Source organism: Conger conger, chromosome 13 (genome assembly GCF_963514075.1).
Source record: "Conger conger chromosome 13, fConCon1.1, whole genome shotgun sequence".
NCBI classification, from domain to species: Eukaryota; Metazoa; Chordata; class Actinopteri; order Anguilliformes; family Congridae; genus Conger; species Conger conger.
In genome coordinates, this window is record NC_083772.1 from 24,379,647 (window position 1) to 24,401,297 (window position 21,651).

Below are 21,651 nucleotides of genomic sequence, written 5' to 3' on the forward strand. Positions count from 1 at the left end.
CCAGCAAATTGGTCCCCCAGGATCAATATTGAGAACCACTGCAACTTACCGTGGTCCTTTATTACACCTACGTCCTACGTAGGAGTGTAGAAACTACACAGGGTTTTATTTGCGTTCTTTCCCACACTGATGGTTACTGCCTAATCCTGTTCAGGGGGACGCTTAAAGCATAAATATGTCAAAGTGAATGGAGTCCCTTTAACAGAGGAGTGCACAACTCTGATCCCAGTAGCCGGTCTGCCTACCACAGTAAACTCTTTAGGATACACAGGATGTAGCTGGTACTTATAGAAATGGCAGATCAAGGTATGATTGAGTAATAATTAAGAGCACAAGTGGGCACAAAATCCTGGAAAGGATCAGCCGTTGTTCCACACCCCTGCTGGGACCTGCTCCATAAGACCTGCTAACTTTTCTTCAGGCTTGCTGGCTGTAGACCCAATCCATGACATTACACATTCAATTGTAGCTACATATGGTGTTTAGGTAGCTCCTATATCATTTCTTTAACCATGTTCTGATCAGCCTAATTACTTCTTGAAGCAGCAGTCCAAGATAAAAAGTATCCTCTGTACTGCAGGCCATCTACAAAATGAAATTCCAATACAGCACCATATCCCATTCTGGAATCCTGCAAGTCTTGGAGACGGCACAGTTGACTGTACAGAGAGGTATTCACAGTGGAAACAGGATATATCAATCCCAACATTCGTATATCCTTTTGGGCCCGCTTGGGATTGTGACACTGCATGACAGCCACAGGGATGTAAATGCTTCAGAGTCATTTTAGATCTATGCTGCCCAAACTGAGATGCATGGCTCATCGGAGCCCATTATATAGTCCAAACTGTAAAAACATTGAAACTGTGAATACACCATTGCTCCAAAAATTAGGCTTAACTTTCTATAATCATGTCATGAGGTACCAGAGAATTCTGCACTGATAAACATGTTGTACACTGGATTGAAACAGTGTAGCCTTTGACCAGTTTTTGATGTGCGACAACATATTCAGAGCAAGTTGACCACTAGACTGACGTCCAGTTACCATCTGAAAACAGTCCCAAAAGGCTGAAACATACCACTGGAAAATGCCTCAAAACTACAGTATATCCTTCTGTGGCCTGACCTCAACGAAGCGACAACATGTAAACATGTAACATGTAAACGGACCAGTTGGAGGACGCAGAACAAATCACAGCAAAACTTTCAGAGAAATTTGTATTGTTTTTTTAATCCCTCTACATACATTCATACAACTCTAGATCACGGAAAGCGGACTTGGGCACGAGAACCACGCGTTCCGCATCCGAGGGTGTATAATGTTTATCATAAGCACCCGTCAGCAGGATTTAACCCCCACATCTCCCAATGGCGTGAGCACAGAAAGGGCATGGGGAACAGGAGTAAGCTGGGCCTGTGGGGGACTGTCTGTTTGCCTGGATATTTAAAAGCTAATTAAACTGTAATAATTCATAAGATCCTGGATTATGGAGGAGAACACAAAAGACTGCAGCGCCTCAGTTGCTGTGCGGTTGTATAATTGATTTCATCGGAGTCCTTTCCAAAGGCGGCTTTTTCAGAATCTTTTTTTGGAATGCGAATGGTGACAAAAACACGCAGGAACGACACATGGGAAGGGAGAGAGAAATTGCTCATATGGTGTCGCGTGATGTGGGTTTCTGTTTCTGTGTGCATAATCACACCTCTAAGGGAAAGGTGTCTATGTCTGAATTTAATATAATTCTCAATAAGAACAAAATATATTTTTAAACCGATGCCAGCAGGGAATCACTGACCTAATGAGTGCTCTGGATTTATTTTATGTTTAAACCAAATATGTATGAATGCACAGCACTACTTATATGGCAAGGTTTCAGTTATTCTGCTTTAAGAGTATGTGTCTGGGTGTAAATACAGAACATCCTCTATTACTCAGAATCCCTTGAGTACAAGAGATGGCAAGCTTTTTCATGAGTAGTTTTATGGGCATGTGGAAGATAATGAGTGACTCTGTTGTGTATGTGTATGTGTATGTGTATGTGTATGTGTGTGTGTGTGTGTGTGTGTGTGTGTGCGCGCGCGCACATTTGTGTGAAATTGTGAAAATGATGAGGTGTGCGAGATGATGTTTGCTTGCCGAGGAGTGTGTGAGCATGAGTGTGTATGTGTGTATATGTATGTGTGTGTGTGTGTGTGTGTGTATGTGTGTATGTATGGGTGTGGGTGTGTGTGTATATATGTGTATGTATGGGTGTGTGTGTGCATGTGTGTGTATATATGTGTGTGTGTGTGTGTGTGTGTGTGTGTGTGTGTGTGCGTGTGCGTGTGCGTGTGTATATATGTGTGTATGTATGGGTGTGTGTGTGTGTGTGTGTGTGTATATATGGGTGTGTGTGTGTGTGTGTGTGTGTGTGTGTGTGTGTGTGTGTGGAGGTGGTGGGTAGGTCAGGGCTGGCTCAGTTAGCCTCTTCATCGCTGCACTCCCCCCGCTCCTCCTTAGCTTCGCTCAGCCCGCTCTCGTCGATGTTCTCCAGGGAGTCTGCATGCTGGATACTGAGCTCAGACAGCGGTATGCTGGGGAGGCTGTTCTGTTCCGGGTACAGCCACGGCTTGTATCTGGGATTATGCCTCCGCTTCCACTCGTGATACTTCAGGCACGCTTTGTTGATCTTCTTCATTGCCTGTGTGAGACATGCAGAGAAATCTCATCACAGAACATCTTGGTCTAATCATCCCTTGGGCACATTCAAACAGGGGAGCATTCAGCATTGTCCTTCTACACACAATCCCGCAGCCTCTTTCTATAGCACCAGTGCTTTTAATAAAGGCAATTCAAGTGAAAATTACTTTAACTCCCAGGTCCATAGACACCACCTGCACAATGACTACTAGAGCACATATGGAAGAGTCACATTCTCCATCGATACTCCGGCAGGCCTGATGCATGCACTTATGCCTCCCTGTGATATGAATATGTGCACTGAATGGCTGACATGGCTGGGATCCTCTGGAGCGGTCTAATAAATTAGATCAGCGTCCACGGGGTGAGAAGGGTCGTCCGTCAGGAGGAGTGACTCATGCTCCCCCTCTCCCACGCTTACAGAGGGTCAAATGAGAGTCAGCCTCACCTACAGAAATCCAAGAGACTTTCAGCTTAATGAGCGCTTGATAAGATTTCAGTTTCAACACATTGAGAAGCACAGGCATGCTCCCCCCTCCCTTCCCTCCAGCTTCCTGTCAGAGGAAAAGTGCTCAGTTGACCAGACCAATCACAGGCATTTCTGAGTACTGCCAAGGCGTCTGTCTGTTGTACATTAAATATTTACACAGGACGTCACTTAGTGGGTGTGGGGACTTTTCTCAGGAACACTGCCCATTTGTCAGCCAACACATGCTGCGATTTTTCATTTCGTAGAGGCGGAAGGAGGGAGGTTATATGGAAATGACCGGGCTTGGGGGCCACTGCATTGAGTCCTCCAGGAAAGCACTAAAGGCCATAGTGAACCCCTGCCTGGTGGATGCATAGACAGATCCACAGAATGCAATGTCTGCAGAATATAAGAAGCTTTACCTAGCGTGCAGTGCAAGATGACTAGAAGTTCCTGTTAGTCATCATTAACAGGAAGAGGAAATAGCGACTTTTTTGGATTAACACTGGATTGTTAGGAAGCCAGGAAACTAAGATGCATCAACAGGTTTCGAAAAGTAACATTTGAGCTCAAGAAATAACATTAGTCAAAAACTGAAGAGCAACACGGAAGGATGGAGGAGGAACGCCACCAGCATTCCCAGCACGCTGCTGTAATCCAGTTCAGCCATTTTTAGAAACGAGGTTTGGCAGAACACGGAGCGCTTTCCCATGCACTTTGAAACGCAGTCCCAGGAGAGGGCCTGGCCTACTTCAGCTGACACATGTGCAGCAGAACTGCAGTGTGCATGCATGCAGGGAAACGCCCGAGAGGGCTGCTTCAACATACACGACGCATACACACTACATCAGAATGTTCCACCGCATCGAATGAAAAACATGCACGCTGACAGCGTATTACTGACGCTTAAGAGGGCAGCTTCCAGCATGGTAATGCATTCTATAGAAGAGCTTAAAGATCAGACACGTCATATATTTGATATTAATCATGGTGTTATAGATACAAAGCACCGCACATCTATAGAAAAAGGCTATCCTGATGTCTGTGGATAAATGAGACTGAATTGGGACTTTTCACATGCTTTGAGTTGAAAATGTTTATATGGAAACATACAGTACAGTATATATGTCCATTCTCTTGGGTTAAAACCTTAAAGGCATGTCATAGAAAGAAATGTCATAGGCATAGGCTAACATTGATATAGGAAATAAAATCCTAAAAAGCCAAAGACATACATACTTTTGGAGCCAGATACTTGGAAGACTTGTTGACGACCCACTTGGGCAACGAACCTAGGGAAGAGAAATGTAATGATTGTGGTTAATATCTCGGTATCGTCTGTACAAGCCTAACTGTGACAGCACTGTACTGTTGGGTGGGGGAGAGAAAACAATTACAGCCGAGGCAGACGGCACTGTGATCCTTGGACATAACATGCCAAAAATGGGAGAATTAAATTTGAGTGAATTACATAGCAAGATTGAGAATTTGTGCTGAAATCACAGATCCAGTGAAACAGACAGATACCGTTGTGCATAATTAGCCCCAGAACCACCTCGCAAACCAATATCAAATCTACAAAAAACTATTTACAATTATAGTACAGCTACATCGCAAAGCTCAATAGTAGAGAATGACAGAAGGGTTTATAAAAAAAATTTAATTAAATAAAAAAAAATAAAAAAAAGTTATATATATACATGTTCTTTACTACTGCTTCCTGGTGCATTTTCACCACTCCCATTTATATTATTATTAACATTATTATTATTATTATTATTTTTATTATTATTATTATTATCCAGGAGCATAAATCTGACTTAACCAATTAACTGAATGGCACCGATATGAACAATCTCCTCCATAACACTGCTGTACAGTGGTGTGCAAAAATGTGGGCAGCCCTGGTCAAAAAAACCTTTTACAATCAATATCGAAGCGAAGTGAAACCTGACCTCTAAATGGTACAACGTTAAACATGACACATTTCTTAAAATTTGAAATACTTTTTATTTAATTTTTTTTACATTGTCAAAATAATAAAAAAGGAAAAAGGCCCCGTGCAAAAGTTTAGGAGCCCAGTCAGTTAGTACTTTGCAACTCCTCTTTGTAAGACTTTGTAAGAGTCTTTCCATTTTTCCCCATTCTTCCTAGATCATAAATATTGTTTGGTCTCTTTGCATGTATGGCATGTTTAAGATCTCTCCACAGATTTTCAATAATATTCAAGTGGCAGCGATTCCAACACCTTCATCCGTCTTTCCTGGAGGTACTTCTTGGTTGACATCCAGATCATTTTTCTTGCTGGAATATCAAACTTCTCTTCAACTTGAATGTCGGGACAGACCTTGAATATTGACCTGAATATTAGCCTGTAGAATTTCTTGATATTCGGTGGAATCTAGTCTTCCTTCCACTTGCACAATATTCCCTGTGCCCCCAGCTGCCACACAACCCCAAAGCATAATGGATCCACCTCCATGCTTCACAGTTGGCAAGGTGTTCTCTGCAAATGCTTCACCCTTTTTTCTCCAAGAAAGGAGAGATTTTGGTTTTGTGAGTGCAAAACATATTGTTCCAAAAGGCTTCAGACATCTCAATGTTTTCTTTTGCATACTTCAGGCACTTAGGTTGAGGTCGTTCTTTCTGGCAACTCTGCCATGTTGGTCTTAGTTGTTTAAAGTATATTGTATTGTTGTCCTGTGAACAGCTAGACCTGTGTCTGCTACTCTCTTTTGCAGTGATGTGTGGGTTTCTCACCAGGTCTAGGGCCATTCTATCTAACTGTTCCATTTGTCTTTCATTTTCTAATAATATTTCTGAGAGGGGAAATGGGTAGTTTGAAACATTGAGAGAGTTTCTGTAGCCCTCTCCGTCTTGGTGGAAATTACCCATCTTCATTCTGAAACTGGTTAGAGGAAACCATGGTTGTTAACACGAGACGGAACAGCCTAGGCATGGAGTTACTTCAGAATAAAAAGTTCAGCCCTGGACTCATTGAAGCCCTTACAAGTAAATCACCTGGGTCTGGGCCTTCGTAATCATCTTTTTAAAATGTAACAAAGAATAATTCAAAAGGGTTCCCAAAACCTTTTGCCTTTTCCTTTTTTTATCATTTACAGTAAAAAATGAAAATAAAAAGTTATCTTGCAGAAACGTCTCATGTTTAACCAGGTTTGCTTTCGATCACGTACAGATTAATTGTAACAGAAAACCAGGGGTGCACACATTTTTGCACTCCACAGTATAAGGATTAAATAAAAATGCAGAAGAGGAAAATGTGACCCGTGTTGGTAATGGAATCACTTTGCCAGCAGAGGGAGGCTGTCCCGGTGACAACAGGTGAGTGTTATGCCGATGACTCACCTCGGGGGTCCACCTGTGCCAGGTAAGTGAGGGTACAGCTGGTGGGTCCATTACTCTGGATCAGGTAGCCTGTCTGGATGGACACGGCTCGGACCTTGTCCTTCTTAGGAGGGTATTTCTGAGGAAATGGGAGTCACATAAGCCTGCATCACTTCCTGTTCTTCGCTGTGATGGTGATGTAGATTAATGTGGTAATTACGCAACCGAACCACACTGTGTGACAGTCATTCTACATGTGACTGACACGCCTGCATTGCAGAAGACACTTGAAAATGCGACTATTTCAAGAACCGTTCACTAAAAAATGACCTCAGTGAAAAAAGCCCCCATTCAGAGGCCCCACCAGGAGTGCACCCTTCAAGCTGATTAATGCCAGAGATGCATTATTAATGATGACCTTGGTAATGCTAATGACAGCAAAATATTCCTCATGTAGACACACAAGTCTTAGATGAAAGCTGTGTAAGCCGGGGGTTGGGTGGCTGCAGTAGCAGGGGCATACCGAATGTCTCCTGACAAACAAACCCATACAGGCCCTTAACAAAGCCCTGGCCCTATCATGTGTCCGCCCTGTTCATTGTCTGCACTTACCCATCCCCACCCACGGCCAAAATAACAGAGCTCTCTAACTACATAACAGTCTCTCAGGAGGGAGCAAATCGATTACATGAACTATTAGGGTGGACATTGGTATTGATTGCAAGGCCCCATGCAGTATGTAAGGTGTCAGCTAGGGCGTCAGTGCCCTCCATCTCATTCCCACATGTGAGAGCAAACTCTGTCAGGAGGGCGCAGGCATAGCCGGGCTCATCCATCTCGTGACAGATGGCTTGAGCAGGGCCCGGCAGATGAGGAGTGGCAGAATCCCAACACAAACAGCGGTTGAGCGTTGGGTGGGGCTTATCGTGCACGGCACCACGCGGCGTCAATCAATCGCGCACAGCGCAGGGAGACGAGGGGAGAGGCGACGAGCGCTACCGCGTCTCTCAGGCTAACACTCACATCCACGAGCGCAAGCAGACACACGCACAGCACACACACGCACAGCACACACGCACAGCACACACGCACAGCACACACACGCACAGACTGACACACAGACTGACACACACACGCACCGCACACACGCACAGCACACACGCACAGCACACACGCACAGCACACACGCACGCACAGCACACACACACACACAGCACACACACACACACACGCACGCACGCACAGCAGACACACGCACAGCACACACACGCACAGCACACACACGCACACACAGCAGGCTAACACTCACATCCACGAGCGCAAGCACACACGCACAGCACACACACGCACGCGCACGCACATCGGACACACACAGCACACACGCACAGCACACACACGCACAGCACATGCACAGCACACACAGCAGGCTAACACTCACATCCATGAGCGCAAGCACACACGCACACACAGCAGACCCACACAGCACACACGCACAGCACACACACGCACAGCACACGCACAGCACACACAGCAGGCTAACACTCACATCCACGAGCGCAAGCACACACGCACAGCACACACGCCACACACGCACAGCACACATGCACAGCACACACGCACACAGCACACACAGCAGGCTAACACTCACATCCACAAGCGCAAGCACACACACGCACAGCAGGTACACGCACAGCAGACTGACCCACAGACTGACCCACAGACTGACACAAACGCAGAAGCAGAGAACGATGCAGGGACAGACACACAGACAGACACATTCAGGTAAAGCTTCTCGATGGAGGCAGAGATAGCACTGCATCAGTGCCTAAGAGTGCCTCAGTGAGAATCCAGGGCAAAGTGCTTCTCCAGTTCATCCATTATTCACTGTGGAGGCTCCCTTGCAGCCAGTGCGCTTGGCACTCAGCTGAGACCGGCAGGCCAGCAACACAGCCAAGCCTTTCTGGGCCTTGTGAACAGTGACCAGCTACACTTTCCAGGAAGCAATGAAACAATATTCACAGGGATAATACAGTACACATGCTGTCAGTCCTGTCACTCTGCCAAAGCTGATGCAATTGTTCATCAATCATGAACAGTTTAATTTGATTTAATAATGAAATTAATTTGTCCACTTTACCATCACAGAGTCACTCTTAAGCCGAAAGGAAAATAGGACAGCTTTGAAAGGGGTTTGTTCACTCACAGAATGTTTGACAGAGTAGTTCATGATGATGTAGTCGCTTCCCATGGGCAGCCAGGAACGCAGGGTGATGACGTCACGGTCCTTCAGCGGTGGGGGACACCTCCCTGAGCAAACACAAGCCACCCATAAGACACACACTCCCTCAAAGCAAAGCCTGGGGCCTCCTGCGGAGGGGCGGGGGTCTTACACGAGTAATAGCCCACATCCGCGTTGACGGTCAGCTTGCCGATGTCGAAGGTCTCGATCACGTTGGCGTCCCATTTCTTCCGGTACTCGATGTCGTGGAGGACGTCATACATGGTTTCGGCGGAGACATCCTTGTTCACGATCCGACACTGCGGGGGAGACAGACGGCTCACGGCTCAGCCTTACGCCCAGTCTATGGTTGTCACAATTCTCCCCTCCCCCATTTTAATGTGATCACACAGGCAGAGCGCTCCTTTCCCACCAGCAGCAGTGTAACTCTATCCAGGCCCCGTTTCCTGAACAAGGCCGCAGCCACGCTCAGAACTCTCACTGTGAGAAAGTTAATCGTGTTACAAGAATGGCGGCAGTACTTTCCTTCCACTGCTCGTCCGGCGACCCACACAGAAGAGAATAAACCATTCCAAATGCAGCAGGTGAAATACCATCAACACAAACCCTCTAAACTGAGCTACACCATCCCACAAATCCTACCATCCCACAACCTGACTGCCACAGAGCTGTGAGCTGCAGTTCCTTGAGAGCAGCAGCCCAGCAGAAGTTGCAGCTCTTGGCAAGAGAACAACTTGTGCAGTCATGCAGTGAAATTCAACATTTAAGGCAATCCACGAAGCACACAAGCAAGACACTTTCAAGACCTCTTGGACGTCATAGGCACAACTTTTTCCCACCACTTCAGAGAAGAACAGCAGGCATAAGTGCAGCCACACAAACAGAAAAAAGATGTTGACATTGCCATTTGTGAAAACACTGGAGGGGACCCAGCCTAGTGTGTCTTACACAAACATACACACAGCCAATGAACCAGACTATAACAGGGAGTGGGAGAAAGATGTATAAGAGACAGGGAGAGGTATAACTGAAGAGACTGAGATACATAAAGCAACGGAGATACCGAGACGAAGATAGAGTGAAGATCCCACCTCCTGGGACATGTGGAGTAAAAGTGGGTCAACCTGGGCCAATCTCTAGGCACAGAGGGGAAAAAAGTCAAGGTCCCATGTGTCTTACAGCCTGGCTCTACTGCCATCTTGCTGGGGACACAGGGGACTCGGGCTAGCCGCTGACACGGCTGGCTAATGAATACAGCACAGAGAATTACTGTCACATGAGGACAAAATAATAATATAACGCAATACCAGACGACTAATATAATAAGGCTGTCATTTACGTACATGGGTGCGGAAGTCAGTCTCATCTATCCAGCTGATCACATTTGTTTAAAAGGAGGTGCTGCTTGCGTGACGTGAGCAAGCTGGATTACGACTTCAGGCTGAGGGCATGCTGGAGCGGAGGATGCGCTGTATGTATATACTGATCCAATGTGGCCAGAACTTCTTCAACAATTATCTCTGCAGTATCACGTGACACTGGTCTCAGTTTTCATGCTGTTGGAGGCATGTAGTCTATAATGTATACACTATAGCCACAGCAGCATTCTGAGAGTTCTGACAGAAGCGTCTGTTTCAGCCTGACAGAATGAGTTTGATGTGTACAAAGATGTACACTGTACACAGGATGTGCACACAGTAGCCCAATTAGTGCAACAAACATGAGTGAGGTTTTAGCTGGGAATATGAATGTTTGTATTTGGTTTCTCTTTTTGTCTCCTAAAGCCAAAATATATGTTTGACATGTCATGAACCATTTCTCTGAATTCTTTCAAAGCATCTACTCAATGGCTCCGGAGTGTAATTGATCCTCCCCGTTAAATAACCTGCCGCTTTTGAATGCAATAATGGGTGTCTGTTGTTCCCACAAGAGGGAAGTTTCAATTGCCACAGCAAGCCAAGCAGGAACAGGTCATTACTGGTTAAATATTAAGGAACTGCTTGACACAGCGATACAGGACGTGGTCCAGCTGCTCTCGTGCGAAATGTAGATTTTTGTCAATATATGATTCTGCAAGTCATTTTCCCCCACCTGAATGGATCACCAAATATGTCAGTAAACAATGGATTTTGCAGAGAGTGCCATTCTGTTGCACAATTCCACTGTGACTCGTGTTCCAGAATAGCACACCATACTCCTGCCCTTAGCAAACACACGGCCAGAAGCACACAGTGGAGGGTAGGTGGCCATTTTAAATTCAGCTAAGTAATAATTAAACACCCTGTGAAGGCCTTTCAGCACCCAGTATAGTGCAATATAGCATTCATATAGCAACCTCTGTGTACAGTTAAGAGACAGAATGCTCTCTCTCTCTCTCTCTCTCTCTCTCTCTCTAAAGACTAGTTAACAGATTCAGAGAAATATATGCTTCCTGTGAGATGGTGTGCAAAAACGTAAACCAAGGTGTGAACACATGGCTTTCTCTCGCTCATTCTGTGTGTGCGTGTGTGCGCGCATGCAGGCCAGACTTGAAATGAGTTAGAGGGATTCACTAAATGCGTCTATGGTGCCAGCTCTAAAGGGGCCAAGCGTAGAGCCACACACTCACAGACCAAGACCACAGCTGTACGTATCGATACCAGAACTGAGACTAGAAGAGCAATGTTTGCCTAGCTCCTGCGGGCCTCTGAAAGAGGACAGAACCTTGATGCATGGCAGTCTGAAGGCACAAAACCCACAGGGCCCTGCATCTCCAGTCTCCAGCTGTGGCTTCTGCTCCCACACGGGCACGAGAGCTCCAGCGTGTGATGCTGTTGCCAGGGGAACCACATCCAGCCCCCTACACAACTATAAAACAACTCCGTAATAATGAGGAGCCACCTAGCACCCCTTCACTTCTCCCGCTTATTTCCCAAAATTCCCAAAATTCCCCTCAGGCAGTGGACAGTTCCTGCTTTCATAAAAATTTTTTATAACCATAATAGACTGGATAGTATACCCATTTAATCCATTTCCAGTAAAATACAAGGAGACAACACGTACATATGCATTAAGATTTAAACACACATATACTTCTTTGGAAGCATGGTACATTACCCTCCCCAAGAAACACTGAGGGATTATTTTCCATTAAAATATATTGTTAATAACCTTTGCTCTGTTATGCCTACACAAAGATTAAATTCTCAGCATTTTTTTAAAAATGTCTTGCTCTTTTTTTAATCAAACCATGAGAAATACAGGATGTGGAATGTGGGGCACATGCGCAGAGGGAAAACTGTGTGTTGGGTGCTCTTTTTCCAGAACCAAGCGCACAGAAAAAACAGAAAGGGACAACCAGGGAACAAAAAACGGAATCCACCATAATTCCATTAAAGCCTAATTCAGAACAGGGCTCTACTGATGAAGGAGAAGACCAAGAGAGAGAAAAAACGAATAAAATCAGCACTGAGGGGTTTGCATGTTGGCTTGGGAGCACGGATAACACCCTACTGTAAGCTGGGAGCATTTCTCTTGCTTTGAAAATCACGAATGAGTGGGGAGTCTGCTGCTCTGTGGGAGGACTTGTCTGTAGCTAAAAGAAGGCTGAGCAGGAATACCAAGCCTAAGTCACCACAGAGCAAAAATTACATTCAGAGAACCTGGAACTACTCAACTTCACTCACTGCCATTCAAGCAAATCTGCACATCCACCCCTGAGAGAAAGACAAATACAGCCTACACATGCTACACCTTTTTATTCTTTTATAATTATCCAGGTCCAAACTCCATCACTAAGAGGATAACTTCAGGACTCTAACTAACTGAAACCACAAGGCAAAACCATGTTATTTCTGTTCAATCCACCACCAGTGCAGGGTGATCAGCCCAAATGGAGCCTTCAGGGCCACTAATCAAAAACAGATCACACTGCTGAGTGTGGAAAATGGTTTGGTGCCCATGGCCAAATCATGCAGGTCTTTCCATCGAAATGTACCCTCATCAGCCTTCATCCTGGATCAGTAGTGTGAAACAGTGCATCGGACAACTGGGTAAAAAGACACCTGTTACAGCTAGAGTATTGGTGGCATTTCAAGAAAACCAGAAAACCAGTGTACCTCCCAAATGCAATGTGACTACAATGTAAACACCATGTATGGGAAAGAAACGTATGCTAACTTTCTCCCATCTCTGACTGACCGCTGCGTGCGTGTTTGCGTGAGCTTGGGGCGGGGTGCTGTGTAAGTTAAGCCTGATTTATACTTCTGCGTCAAGTCTACGCGGAAGCTATGGCGTAAGTTTTTCTGTGCATGTGTGAGAGAGCGGTAGTGGCATAGATGGGAATTCAGTTCAGTTGGGGGATTCAAGATACCAGAACCTGGGAACAGACGACAGGGGGTGGGGGTTGCGCAGACTGCTTTTCCGGTTTGCCAGCACTGATCATCCATGCGTGCTGCTGCTAATCTGCTCCTTTATTTCCATTCAGCAGGAGTTTGTGTTATTCCAGAAAAGCTTCTCGATCACAATACCGCATGATAACAAAACAAAAAACAAAAGCGAAACTAGTCTCAAAACATTGACAAACACATCAAAACTACCTTGCCTCATTTACTGTGGCTTTGTTACTTATAGTTTAAACCTATCAAATTACTCAAACGCTGACAAGTGTAATTACACCCTTTTGCTTGGTGTCCCTTTATATTGAAGAAATGCATTATTCAGCAAATTAATTAAATTGACAGTAAATAGTCAAGTCAAGCTAAAAACCTCTATTGCACTGCTCAGTAATGCTGTTGCATTAGCACCCCGTGTATGATGATCTGCATTTTACACCATGCCATTACACCACCACCTGTGTACCACCATTACATTTGCACAATGACACACACAGTGCTCTCTTCTATTGCACTGGGATGAATAGAACTATGACGCACCACTGAACACACCATTGCTTCATTCTGTGTTTGGCAGGTTTAGGAAAGGGACGGGTGTTCAGCAGCAGCCCAGGCCTGCCCCGAGCACACCGCAGACTTCATCATGGATCACATTTTTTATGCAGGAACCAAACTGCCCAGACCGATGTAAAGGTGCCCTAGGCAGTGGCACATGCTGTACGTTCTGTATGCATGTATACAAATCACTGTGCACATCCTGGAGAAGCAGCCATTCCGGAGGTGATCCCGAGTTAGTGGATCAGCAGTGTACACATGATATCAGTCACAGCTGCACAGTGTACACCAAAGTGTCAACAAAGTCCTGTTCTCCGTCTCCAATGCCCTAGTCTGCTCTCTTGCAGTAGCCGTGGTATTTCTTTAACAATCCATACTGCATCAGTCTTTACATATTTCCAAAGTCATTATTAGCTCATCTTTTCCCTGGCTTTATGTACCATGTACATAAATTCTACACTTGGTATCTCCCGGCTGTGTGGGCGAGAGGCAGTGGTGCTCCACGCCCTGTTGTACCAGAGCAAGCCTGCAGGAACTCTGCTTTATGGTGTCAGATCCTGTCACCTCGAATAGGCCAGCTGGAGCAAGAGGATTAGATAAGAGAGAGGAAGGGGACCTGAAATACACAGCATTGCTATTGTTGATGTTGTCAGGGGTACTACAGTATGTAGGAGTAAAGCAGGGGGTGTGGGACAGGGAAGTCCACCTCAGTGTGACAGAGGGGTGTGAATCATACCCAATGTTGAAGCTCTGCATGAGTGTCTACAGAATGCACGACTGCGTACAAAAATGTGTATATTTGCAGAGGTACAAGAATTCAGTTGTCGGGTGTGTGGGATTTTAAGATCGATGAGGAACCAGTTCTGTGGCTTGTGTGGGATTTTGAACTGTGGGGTGTGTGTGGGATTTTGATTTTTAAAGGAGCCTGTTGCTTGAGCATGCAACAGTAGCCTGGGAATTGCTGGTTCCCCTGGCTCCCTCGCCCTCCTATACAGAACCTTTATTGTGCCACCGTGATTTTGCACAACTTGGTTCAATCAGATGAATTTTAAAATTACCCCCGAGTCGACTACTGGACCGTTAATTCTCTCAGCTGTTCCAAATCAGACTTGTAAATGGAGGATCTGCAAAGCCAACAGACCTTGGCCCAGTTACACTCCATGGGAAAGAGACTGCAGAAGAGCTACCTGCATGTACAAGCATTCTTTTCGATAAATGACGAGCATATCCGAGAACCCCACCATATACGGGGCTTCAAATTAGCAGCACATAATACAGGGCACTTTTACACCAATCTCCATGGAGCAGAGTCAACACATGAAGCCAAAGTGGATTATTATCAACATCATCCAGTTATCTCCAGGTGGTTTCCTCTTCGTTAAAAAAAGCTCAACTCAGCAGCTCTCAGCCTTAAAGGGTGAATGGGCGACAGGCTCTTCCAACAGGAAAGCAGGCAAACTGCTCATGTGGTTCAGCTAATCACAAGCATGAGACTTTGTGAAATGCATAGTGGGGGTGGATGGATGGTGTAACTATCGGCTGTTATCACTGGCTGACAGATTTGTAGGTTGAGTGTTTTTGCTGTGGAGAGCAGTCTTTCTTGAGTAACTTTACAAACCATCATAGCTCAATCCACCGTGGGGCTCAGCAGGCCTCTCTCTCCCATCCCTGGTTACAGGGTTTTCCCAGTGCACCAAGGATTATAGGATTGAAATCCTCAGCCGAGTCAAAACACAGCTCTCCATTTGGCTCTTTCACATATAAGGATGTGTACATGTAGGCTCACCTTCACTTTCTGCCAGGGATCTGAATACCTTTCTAAAATAAATAAAGGCAAGGATGAATTACAACTTTAATAAAATCCCACCTTTTCTCCCCTCCAACCACCCAAGATACAATACTACTTTCCTTGCTGTGTAACGAATGACTCACCACAGAGACCTTCAATCACATTATCCAGCAGAAAAATGGATATTACCACTGAATCGGTTTTCATTTGAAGTTCTTCAGAAATACCGTGTGAAAATGTATATAACCCTGGAACGTTATTCATTTTCCTATTAACTAGTATCAAGCATTCAAATAAATCACACGATTCAATATTCAGAAAGGAACAGGCTCAGACATGCCCAATGACACCAGGAAGGAGAAGGAGAGGGAGCCAGAACTCGGCTGTGACCCAGCCTGAACTCCAATTCATGTAACCTTGGAAAGATTCCCACAGGCAAAGTAAGGCCAGAATTAATGGGAGGTGTTTGGGAATGCAGTTTCAGGATCATACCCATCACACCTACATGTACAGTACAGTACAGTACACCGCAGCGGACCCTGAACAAGCGACTGCACTTAAAAACATATCAGATTTGTGTTCACATTGTTGTTACCCGATCGAATGGCATGCTTTTGTTGTTGGACAATCAAGGCCGGCTTACAGACAGCAGGGGACAAAACTGAACACAATTCTGTGCAGAAGTCATGCTCCCAAGCAGACAAATTAAGCTTTTCATAGTGGCTGCACACACACTGCATGAACTGGGATCAAACATATTTCATTCCCACATAATAAATGTGCTAAAAATATGAGGGCCACAGCAGCTGCAGCACATCCATTCCACTTAAGTGGCAGTCATAATTTCTCATATCAGCAAAAACTACTGAAAGCTGTTTTGAAAATGGGCCAATTACCGAGTGAAACACAGGGCCACTAAGAAAACAAAGCTTGTTTTAAAACAATAATTTTAATCCAGTCTAAAGCAAATCGTCCTGTTTTCCAAATGAAAGAGAAGATTCTGTGTGTGTGAAGTGTACAGTAGTTTCCTACACAGTCAGTCAGGACCAGACAGGAGCCAGCAGCACTTAGCCAAGTATTACGACACAGAAACTGAAACACTGGAGTGGCTCTAAAACAAACTAACAGTCCTAAAATGCCACCGTTTTCAATGACACCTTTTGTGTCACATATGCAATATGCTACACACATTATAGTCATGGCTGTGTAATGCTGATTACAAGCTTTTATAGCATGTACAATGATATACTGTACATTCATCTACCCTGCAATTAGCAGTGCCAACGGAGAAAGGTTTCTCTAATTTTGAGAAGGAACCAAGCTGTTTCCATTCGGGGAGAGCGAGCGGTACGTTGCGCCATTGAATTTAGGACTCTGTGGCCGTTAGTGTAATCTGTGATCTGTAGAAGAGGGGGGGGGGGGGGGGGGGCAGCTAGCCATTCACTGGCTCCCGCTTACCTACGTCAACTCCTGCACTTCCCCAAAGCACCAAGACCAGCATCACGCATGATGAGCCTGTCCCAGACAGAGAGGAACTGCTTCCCACTTTGCATTGCATTTGCGGGCTCCATTCAAAGTCTACACTGTTTAAGAGCTATACAAATCTGCTTCATTTTAACCATGGGGATTTACATAGCTGCTCACACACAGTGCTCTCTCCAGGCCAAACCGCTACCACCGCCTTCACTCCTGGCTTCAGCACAAACTGATAGTTTAGATAACAGGACAGTATGGCTCCGGGTGTGGGAGGGAGGATAAAGCTTCACGTCCAAGAGAGCAAACCTTTCCAGTCCGTTTACAGAGCAGCTGCTGAATGGAGTGCCCATCTCTTTGAATAAGCAGGACTGACTCCTGTACACAACAGAGACAACAATGTAAGCCCCTGGAAGTTGACTTTTTGCCCTATCGGTAGTGCAATGAGATTCTGCCCCCAGTCTTTCATAAACAGGAAAACATTCGGAAACTCCTCTTGACAGTCATTCCAAAAGAAAAGGTATGGTGAAGTCACTTGGGCAGTATGAGGGTAGGTCTTTAACCTTCTGCCTAGAAATCCACTCTGCTAATGGCCTTGTCTTCAATACATAGCCCTTGCACAGCTTCTGGGAAAATATTTGCAACAACACCAGAGCCATCAACATCTAAACAAAAGAATGAATTCTGAAGAATATGGAGTTTCAATGGTGTCATGTTCCCGCGAGTCTCGACAGCACTTCCCAATACATTCTAATTGTGGTCAGCCAGCACACTCATTTCCCTATGGATGATGGACATATTCACAGCTTCAAAAGTACCTGCAACTTCAGGGCACATTTCTGCTGTGCTAGTTACCCCTGTAAAGGACCTGGGCCTTTCTGGATCCATGGAGTGCCACAGTCAGTGCAGCCAATCCCTGCTCAGCATACAGTATGAGAGGTGGACAGCCCGTGGAGCCAATCCCTGCTCAGCATATCAAGCAGGAGGCCCTGCTACACTAACAAATGCCCTCTCTCATCTCCACACACTCTGCAGGAGAGCCTACGCTTGTTATCCAGATGGTTCTTTCACGCATGCATGTTAAGTCCACGTTTCCAGATCACAGCCTCTTCAGGGGACAATTCCAATAACACGGCAGAGGGAAATGTGTGACCCAGCTCACTCATACAGTAGCCACAAATGACCACCCTGACATGTCTGTGCTATAGTGCAATGAAAAAGTATTTGCCCCCTTTGTGATTTACTCTATTACTGCATGTCACACTTCATTGTTTCAGATCCTTAGACAAAGGGAACCTGTCTAAACAATTTAAATTTCATTTATTTAATGGAAAATCCCATATTGCCCATATGAAAAACATAATTACCCCCTTAAACCTAACTGGTGGGACCACCTTTAGCAGCAATAACTGCAACCAAACACATTCTGTCCAGCTCTTATTTTCTACATGGGAGATATGGGTGTTTGGAGGGGTTTCCTTTTATCTAATATTACATTTTCTCAACAGACATGAAACTATACAAAAAAATATCAAAGGACATGAACTATTGATAATTTCAGGAGTTAGCGGTGTAGTTGTAGTTGGGGTGTTACAATCAAGTCCTGCTTGGCCACAGTGCCTGCAGGTTTTTAGGATCATCTTTCAACAGCCAATTAAGGCCTCGAGAACAAAGTGTGCGGATTCTTTAGCCAATCAACAACTTACACGTGTAACTGGCGAAACTGAAATGCACCAAAAACCAGCAGACAATACAGCCCTGCAGGACCGAATCCTGACACCTGTACTGCAGTTTATCACGCCGAGCTGCACATCCTGTTCAACCTTGAATAGTTTAAGGAACGCCCCCTTCTACAAACAGTTCAACCTCAACACCTGTTGGTCAACTGTCATACCCGGATATAGGGAAGGAAAGACGTGTCCGAAATCTAGAAAGCAAATTTAACTAAACCACAACATGGTTTCCTGCACCGTGGATACGTTGCCTAGAAGTAAACTTTTATGTCTAGTGTTTTTAGGATGGACTAATTTACGGCACTATATCAGCACAAACACACATAAACTCACCTTTATTTTATGCAAAGATTTCTCCTCTTCTAAAATTTGAACCCATACGGTTATTCCAGACTTGTCGTAGGTCAAGTTCCATCCTTCCTTCGAATTACATTCACTTTTGAAATTGAGGAAAGCTCGGTCGTCCGGTATTTGAACTGTGTCCCCGGACATCTTCGGTAGTCACAGTGATTCCAACTTTACTTGCTAATATCTTGGAAATGTAAACGAAAGTACAAAAAGTCAGGCAAAATCGAATGAAACCAAACAATTCCGCTGCAAACAACCGATTGCGCATTTGAGCATATTTTACTCGAATGAATGGCATTTACAAAGGGCTACTTTGTCATCTTTTCCAAGTACCCACCTGTTCAATGTAAATTCTTTGAAACTGCAAGGGACTGTGTGCAGGGATAAACAAAAATGATGAAGATTCAGCAATGAAGCGCACCAAAACTCTGTACGCCGAATTACAATGTATCAGTGTCTATCGATAACCTTAATCCCGATTAACTACCATAAAACGTATGATGTGTACACATCTGTCCCGCTTACGTAAACAGACTGAAGACCGGTGTTTTTCAAAGCCACGGCGAATTTACTGAGCCATATGATTCCAGCGCGGCAGAGCGTCTGATTTAGGGAGATTTGTCTCGGCTTGAGGGGTATTTTTGTCCATTTAAATTAGGCCCCTTTGTAGCGCTCCCTCTCTTCAACTGCGGGTGCAGGTTGATGGTGATGCGAAGCACAGAGGATAGCGGTATAGACGCACAGGAGAGAGATAAGAGATTGGCAACTGGACTGGGACCACCCACTCTACTGCAAACACACCTCCCTACATCATGAACCACAGAGCGCTCCGGGTCCTAACAGCTGACGTGTACTACACTATTTCTTTCGAATTATTTTTCGTCTCGCGTCGCGTTTTAAAGTCGGTTTTGCTGCTCTATTTATCGTTATATGTCTAGGCTATATTTCTTTTTATCATTATTATTATTTATAGTAAGTACAGTAAATTACTTGTATAGTAAGCAATGTCTTCAACAAGCAAACATCTTGCAACTTTAAATGTTTGTAGCCTAGTGAATTAATGTTAATTGTATATTCGTATAATGGGTAATACAGAATTTCCGGTGATATAGTCTTATTACATAAATTATACTGGATGTTAAATGTAAAAGTTCTGTCCAGATTAGGTAGCATTGTTATTATATATTTGTTTGCATATGCTGTTATCTAGCCTATAATGTGGGCTACGTGTTTTTAAATACAAGTTATCCAGTTTAGAACTATTAGAAACTAGATTCAAATAAAGTTGTTCAGGTTGTATGGAATAATTTTCACACCAGTACGAATGTAATTCTCAATTAGCGATCCAAAAATACAAATTTACTAATCCCATTACCTAAAGACTTCCTCAGAAGTTAACAGATGTGCCAAATAGCTTCATACGTCCATTTAGAGCATAAGGCTTGCATTGTATGCAGGAACACCTTGTCAGTTGTGCCCGAGGTAAGACTCCCCTACCCCCACCCTCCAACACACACATAAAGATTTGTGGACTGATAAAAAGGATTAATTGGAAGAAACTATCATAGTCAGGATAATGAATCTAGTCAGCAGCATGCAGTCGATTTGGTACATGTATGTTTGGTCAATTGCCCTACACCTCATTGTGTATATCCCACGGTCCAAAAGTAGGCAATTTCCATGATGTAGCATTAGAACAATAAACATCAGTACAATTAAAATTATACAAGACCCTGTTTACTGTAGTTTGCTCTACATTTTAAATTTTAGAAAGTAGACCATTTCAAGGACAGACACACACTAACAGTGACACTGCTTACAGTCGGAAGAAGATGGTCTCATTATCAGATATCTGACACCGATAGCATGAATTTCCTCTTTTCAGTTACCCCGTTTGCTGACTTGAGCTCTGTAAATTTGCATCAATGTAAATCGCTCTAACTACTTAAAGCAGTCCTGTTAAGCCAGTAACTCTGGAAAAACTCATGTTGGCTGACGAACAGGAGAGCATTTAATGTTGAAAACATCAAAAATGTTGAATTCTATGTCTGGACTGTGTAATATTTCAACTGACCTGTCTAAACAGTTCAATATGTATATTTTGAGCACAGACGTAACATATTAAGCATCTGCTGCTGAGTTGAATGACATACCATGGCTGCAACAGTACAATCTGTGTGTTCAGCTGGGCTCTTATTGACAGCTCTCACATGTATTTCTCACAGATTTCCTTTGTACTGCTTGGCTAGGATGTGAAGAAAGTGATATGGAAGTTCAACTCATTCTCTAAATATGTACATCCTAACTGTATGGAGAGGTAAGCTGTAACTCAATTTCTGGAAGATGCCATACAGGCATATTTATAACCAGCCAAAGCATTTTCTCAGCCAAAGAGTTTAAAATAGAGGTTATTTGTGCAATGAAATATAGTCTGTCTCTCCTGAATTTTGAGTAACTATAAATAAACTCAACTAAATACATTTTTACAGGCATGAATAATATGTTCTGGATGTTCTTCAGTTCTGGGGTCTTGTATTTGGTCAATAAAAATGCATAACTGGAGTATGGGGCCATTGGTATGACATCGTGACATTTAAGACCTGGTTTATGAAAGGTAAAACAAAAACCCTCAGTGTAGATGTTG

At 44.3% G+C, this 21,651-nt stretch overlaps 1 protein-coding gene across 2 annotated transcripts; it reads right to left on the reverse strand.

The window, feature by feature from the left end:
* Positions 1 to 1,214: 1,214 nt before the first annotated feature.
* Positions 1,215 to 19,795, reverse strand: stard10 (StAR related lipid transfer domain containing 10). Of its 2 annotated transcripts, XM_061217204.1 has the most exons (8): positions 19,533 to 19,795; positions 19,345 to 19,378; positions 18,993 to 19,191; positions 8,888 to 9,035; positions 8,701 to 8,804; positions 6,519 to 6,636; positions 4,392 to 4,444; positions 1,215 to 2,684 (listed from the first exon to the last, which is right to left on the reverse strand). In XM_061217204.1, the coding sequence occupies exons 3-8, from the start codon at positions 19,149 to 19,151 to the stop codon at positions 2,460 to 2,462; spliced, it is 807 nt and encodes a 268-aa protein (XP_061073188.1). In that variant the 5' UTR covers positions 19,152 to 19,191; positions 19,345 to 19,378; positions 19,533 to 19,795; the 3' UTR covers positions 1,215 to 2,459. The 2 variants fall into 2 exon arrangements, with proteins under 2 accessions (XP_061073188.1, XP_061073187.1); XM_061217203.1 differs by having other exon boundaries at positions 19,345 to 19,795.
* Between the last annotated feature and the right edge of the window lie 1,856 nt (positions 19,796 to 21,651).

Excerpts from the sequence above, each read along its gene's own strand:
- stard10 (XM_061217204.1), bottom strand. The coding sequence starts at position 19,151 with ATGTCCGGGGACACAGTTCAAATACCGGACGACCGAGCTTTCCTCAAT. Across the intron at positions 9,036-18,992 it reads AATCTTTGCATAAAATAAAG|TGTCGGATCGTGAACAAGGA; the intron begins GTGAGTTTATGT and ends TCTCCCCCGCAG. Across the intron at positions 6,637-8,700 it reads ACTACTCTGTCAAACATTCT|AAATACCCTCCTAAGAAGGA; the intron begins GTGAGTGAACAA and ends CCATTTCCTCAG.